Here is a 6,246-nt window from a genome sequence, read left to right on the forward strand (position 1 = left end):
TCGACAGGTCTAGAGTGTCTGGGTAATGTTATCACAGGAAAGCATGTGATCATACTATGTAGCAGAAAATGAACTTGTCTGAATAATTTTGACGTTGGCTTAACAGCGGAACAAACTGTGATCAAGCGTAACAAAGTACGGCAAAATTGTAACAGTTGGCTTCTCTGCACACACACACACACACACACACACACACACACACACACACACAATCCCACTCCTAACCACCACACAGGCCCACTGACCTGATGAAGGCCGGAGGCACATGACCAGCAAAGCCGGGCAGCACGGGGATCATGCCAAAGTCACGCATCCTTCGCAGGATCTGGTGCTGCAGCAGCAGCTTCTTGATGATCCAGCTCTGGGGCAGGGGCCCCCCCCACCCCTGGATGTTCCCCATTCGGGACCTGGGACACACACACACACACACACCGCACAAACATCACACACATACATCATGCACACACACACATACACACACACACACAAACACCACACACATACATCGCACACACACACACACACACCGCACACACACACACACACCACACATTGTTTATTCACGGTCACTTTAGCCTTTTTTTTTCTTTTTTTTTGTGCTACCCTGCCAAGGACCCTGGCCCTGAAGAACTTGACCTTCAGGGTGTAAGCCATCAGGACATTATATCAAACTCAGTATCTAATCTGCTGTTCTGAATGGTGCTTTTGCGGTGGACTGAACAAAAAGATTTGTAGTTACTGACCTGGGCGCAAGGAGTTAAAGCCCAAAACACTTGACTGAGGGGGACCTCTTCTCTGAAGACCTTGTACTGTCCAGCTTTCACTAGAGTTTCTTATCACTATATATATATATATATATATATATATATATATATATATATATATATATATCATGATAATACATTTAATTTTTTTCTTCTTTTTTTTCTCTAAATCTTCTCATAAAACAGATTACTGTTCTGTTTTCTTTTGTTTTGTTTTTTTAAAACAATTTCTAAAATTATATTTTAATTCAATATGCAGTCGCATGTACAGAACTAAGAATATGTGCTAAAAAAATTCATAAAAAAAATTACATAGTAACATAATGACAACATGAAGACAGTTACATAAAAAATAAGAACATCATGGAGAAGTAACAAAAAAAGAAAAGAAGAAAAAAAAAAAAGGAAAAGATGCCCAAAACAACAGAGATAAAGCATAGGTTAGATAAATGACACTGTCAGGTAGTATTCATGCTGGACAGCAGGTGAAAACTGAAGCAAAACTAATGACAAGTGCAAGTCATGATGGGTACAAGCCAAATGCCATTTCATTCTTACCAAGCAAGGAACGCTGGCCCACCGAAAAATTCATTCATATCCTCGTTCGAGAATCCCATCTCCATGTACAGCTGGAAATAAAAAAAATGAATCATAATAATTTTTCTTTCTTTTTTTTTTTTAACTTTCATTCTATGTTGCTAATGGAACCTACAATAGAGCTGATCATCAAACACAAAGTATTACAAACATCCTCTAGATATCATCAATGATTATCAATGATTGTATACAAAACAAGTGCCTCTTATGAAGTTTGGTCTCACACTTTATATGATATAGTCATAACAATTACAATCACACACATACACAGACAGATCATGCACACATAGTTACACACAGTCACAAACACACACACACACTGATTTCATACCATGTGTCCTTTCCATTTACAAAGTGTCAGGAACTCATATTTATGCGTTATCAGAAGCACTATGTTATACATGTAAACACAATTTTTTTTTGCTTTGTTCAACTCTTCCTAAATGCCAGCTCCTCCAGCAATCGTATACATGCACACAAACACACAAATCACTTGTACACATACCCTCTGGAAGATGGCCTCTTGTCCAGTGAAGGCCAGGGGCAGGTTGATGCCATTCATGGCCATCCAGTCCAGGTGTCTCTCCCACCGCGTCCAGTTCCAGAATACCGAGGAATAGCTCACAGTGCACACGTTCTGGTAGTACCGGAACCTGTCATGGAATAAAAACACAGAGAAATAGCCCACAGTACACACACACTCTGGTAGTACCTGAGCATGTCATGGCATAACAACACAAAGGAATAACTCACAGACGGGCGCAATAGCCGAGTGGTTAAAGCATTGGACTGTCAATCTGAGGGTCCCAGGTTCGAATCACGGTGATGGCGCCTGGTGGGTACAGGGTGGAGATTTTTACGATCTCCCAGGTCAACATATGTGCAGACCTGCTAGTGCCTGAACCCCCTTCGTGTGTATATGCAAGCAGAAGATCAAATACGTACGTTAAAGATCCTGTAATCCATGTCAGCGTTCGGTGGGTTATGGAAACAAGAACATACCCAGCATGCACACCCCCGAAAACGGAGTATGGCTGCCTACATGGCGGGGTAAATACATTTCATACACGTAAAAGCCCACTCGTGTGCATACGAGTGAACGTGGGAGTTGCAGCCCACGAACGCAAAAGAAGAAGAAGAAGAAGAATAACCCACAGTGCACATGTTCTGGTAAGAACGGAAACCTGTCATGGAACAAATGCAGAACCACTGTCGAGTCATAGTACACACCCTTCTGGTGACAGTGAAACCTGTTTTAGACTGACTGCACAGTAACTGTCCTACTATGTACACATGGAGACAGTGAAACCTATGACGCAAACCTGTTAACAGAAGTTCTAACTTGACAGAGGAAGAATACAGAATAATTATCAATCATTAATTAAGAATTGATGCAGAGCAGAGGCCTAGTAATAATGCGTCTGACTAGGAAGCAAGTGTCTATGGGTCCATGACGTGCACGGACCAGGATTTTTCTTTTTCACCTACTCCCACCACCTTGATTGGTGGTCTGGGTGATAGTTTATTCCAAGAAGATGAGAAACCAAGGTCCTCAAAGCAGCTTTCTTTTACCATAGATAGAAAAACCCATGGTAACAAACAGGTTGCCACTGGCAAAATTCTGTTAAAAAATCCTTTCTGACAGAAAAGCAAGTATACATGCAAAGAGGAAAAAAAGGAAAAAAAAAAAGGATGGCTGTGCACAGTGGCCATGTGCTCTCACCAGGGATAGTAGCCTAAATTTAACACACTGAAATCTCTTAAGACAACTGGATAAACTGACTTACACTTCTAAGTACATGACCCTTGATCATTATTTAGTTTACACACGAAATCAATCACTTTGTTAACGCATGTGAACTGAAGGAAAAAAACAAAACAACCCCAAACCCAAAACAGACCAAACAAGACACAGAAGAAACAAGCTGCCACCTGTCCAAGACGTTGATGACCACAGGAGACGAGACAGGAGGCAGGGGTGAGGGCAGGTGGATGTGTTCCCCGCCCCAGGTAAACTGACTGTCGCAGTAGGTCTTCAGGTAGTAGTAGAACCCCATGGCCGCTGCCACACCTGTAGTGCCTGTGATCTCCAGTCGTGAACCCACAGAGTGAATCTGTCCACAGATGGAAATGGTTAATAATACTTAAAGTGACAGAAAGAGAACAGAGGAACCATCACCAGTCAAATCACACAAGCTCCTGGAAAAAAAACCTGTCAGGTGTCATAGTTCTTCATCAGGAATGAGTACAAAAACAAGCTTAAATTTCTAAAGTATGACCGGCTGAGCAAAACTCACGACTAATTCAAAACAGAGAAAATGGAGCCGTGGATAATAAACAGAAAAGAAAAGTAAAAACAAATGCATTATTCAATGACAACATTAAAAGTATAACAATGAGACTCTGATAAAACCATTATAATATCAAGGATGTTGATATCATGATGATAATAAATAATGATGTTGGGCACAGAGGAGGGAGAAATGCAGATGAATATGCCAAAGCTAATTGTGTTTGAAGAGATAGGATGCACTTGTACAAGAACAACAAAAAACAATGAGAAATCACATACTGTACAAATGACTCTTGAGTTTGTTTGACAACACCTGTGCAAACTAATGATATCAAACACATTCACTGTATTTGTCTTAACCAAATTAAAAAAAAAAAAGGAGACAGATTCACAAAATTAAACCATTCATTTCCGTTTACTGACAAAGACACTATCAGCATCTACTTCAAATCAGTTGAGAATTTTAAACTATTTCCTCTTAAATGGTAAAAACTAACCAACCACAGCAAACAAACAAACAAACAAACAAATCCAAACATCTGTGAAAAATGCTAATGATAAAAGTTTTATTTATTCATCTTTCAATCTATGCAAATGATTTAATTCACACTGTCGCTCTCACCCTGAAAGCATCATTGCCCGTTGTGGACAACTCGGAGCTGACCAGAATGACAAACTCCGAGGCTCTGTCACCGACCACTCGCTGGATCATGGCCGACACGGTATCAGCTTGCACACTGGCTGGTGACTTGCTCCGAAGTCGGTTCAGCGCCTCAAATTCTGCACACGCACATGCACGCATACGCATTCCATCATGCACAGTTTTCTGTCTTGAATTTGAAAAGTAAATTATTCCACTTGTCTCTTCTCAAACTACAGGCTGTATTATTAGCAAACTCTACTCTCCTTTTCTTTTCTTTTTTTTTCCACTGCCCTCAATCAAAGCAAATATGGAGTTAGTTTAGAAACTCCTAGAAGGAAAATAATTCATGTAAACATGTTTATCACATACTCTGTAGATTTTTGAAGTGTAATCTCACACTGGTATCAAGCTTTTTTTAAATTTTTTTAAACAAAATCAAAGAAGTGTAACAAACTAAGTTTATATGTAACAATAAGATTGTGAAACCAGTTATTTCAATAAATTTTAGCACTTCATAGAACATGTAATCACTATGGCCATGTGCCTATGTGTACGTATGTATGGAAGGCAGCTGCTATGTACATATATGTATCATTGTATGTTGAAATGTATTTATGCGTGTGTGTGTGTGTGTGTGTGTGTGTGTTTAGTTTGTAAGTCACATTTTGGTGTGTGTACGTAACATTTAGGATTTATGCAATGTACTATGTAAACAAAAGTGTTTTGTAAAGCACCTACAGCAGATTTCTGGATAGTGTATTATATAAGTATCCATTATTATTATCATTATTATTGTTATTATTATCATTATTAGTAGTAGCAGTATTAGTAGTATCATTATAGATATTGACACACATTTCTGACCTCACTTCTACTTCTGTTCTTTTTTGACAACATACTTTTCCATCTTGTTTTCTTCTTACTCTTTCCACCATTATTCATGGGCAGCTTTGGGAATTAATCAATTTGTGATTTTCCCCCCAGCTCTGACTGAGAATGAAGATTTTTGAGAACACACCTCCAAACAAGGATTGGTGTCTCTGGATCACTTGCCATGGCAAATAATACTTTGCAACCATTGCTGAGACATTTCATCAGTAATAATGAATTAATTTTACTCTTATCAGACATGTACACAATTACTTCTGTCTCTCAGTCTCAGAGAGATTACTGTCACTGAAGTGGGGGTTATGTATCATCCTATTCCTAGACCCTTTAACTTTCTTCATCTCCTTTATTGATTGAATTATTTTTATCTATATAATTTTTCATTCATGTAAAGGTAAGTGGGGATTATGCATCATCCTAATTCCTATTCTGAGACCCTTGAACTTTCTTCATCTCCTTTATTGACTGAATTATTTTTATCTATATAATTTCTTTCATTCATGTAAAGGTAAGTGGGCATTATGCATCATCCTAATTCCTATTCTGAGACCCTTGAACTTTCTTCATCTCCTTTATTGACTGAATTATTTTTATCTATATAATTTCTTTCATTCATGTATAGGTTATTTATAATGATGAAAGTTGTTTAAATGTTAACAGCACATTTTAATCCTCCACTATCAAGTTGCTAAAATCATATCTTACTTATTTATAGTATACACACATTTGTAATAGCGAATAAAACAAAGATTTTCTTACCCACTGCAGAGACCATGATGACTGAGGTACTCAGCAACAATATCAGCAAAGACATGACCTGAAAAGTAGTTAAACAGTCATTAGTGACTTTCTTATGTTACCTTTATTACCAACTCATTTCATTAGTGACTTTCTTGTGTTACCATTATTACCAACTCATCATTTTCATAATAGCCTGCCATCTTAATACCAAATAATAGCCATCATTTTATTCATTGTCCAATCAAATAATCTTACAATTAAAATCAATCTATTGACCAATGACCTGAATGTAAGATGATTATAGTAACAGATGTTACTAA

At 38.1% G+C, this 6,246-nt stretch overlaps 1 protein-coding gene across 2 annotated transcripts in view; it reads right to left on the reverse strand.

Moving 5' to 3' along the window:
- LOC143279683 (alpha-N-acetylglucosaminidase-like) overlaps positions 1–6,246 on the reverse strand; it is a 39,234-nt gene that overhangs the window by 31,423 nt on the left and 1,565 nt on the right. For both annotated transcript variants that reach the window (XM_076583772.1, XM_076583771.1), the window contains exons 2-7: positions 5,945–6,002; positions 4,277–4,434; positions 3,294–3,475; positions 1,867–2,014; positions 1,323–1,393; positions 246–407 (exon numbers count right to left, since the gene is read on the reverse strand). In XM_076583772.1, the coding sequence (XP_076439887.1) occupies positions 246–407; positions 1,323–1,393; positions 1,867–2,014; positions 3,294–3,475; positions 4,277–4,434; positions 5,945–6,002 (779 nt within the window). The remainder of the gene's footprint in view (positions 1–245; positions 408–1,322; positions 1,394–1,866; positions 2,015–3,293; positions 3,476–4,276; positions 4,435–5,944; positions 6,003–6,246) is intronic.

Source organism: Babylonia areolata, chromosome 3 (assembly GCF_041734735.1).
Source record: "Babylonia areolata isolate BAREFJ2019XMU chromosome 3, ASM4173473v1, whole genome shotgun sequence".
In the NCBI taxonomy this organism is placed as follows: Eukaryota; Metazoa; Mollusca; class Gastropoda; order Neogastropoda; family Buccinidae; genus Babylonia; species Babylonia areolata.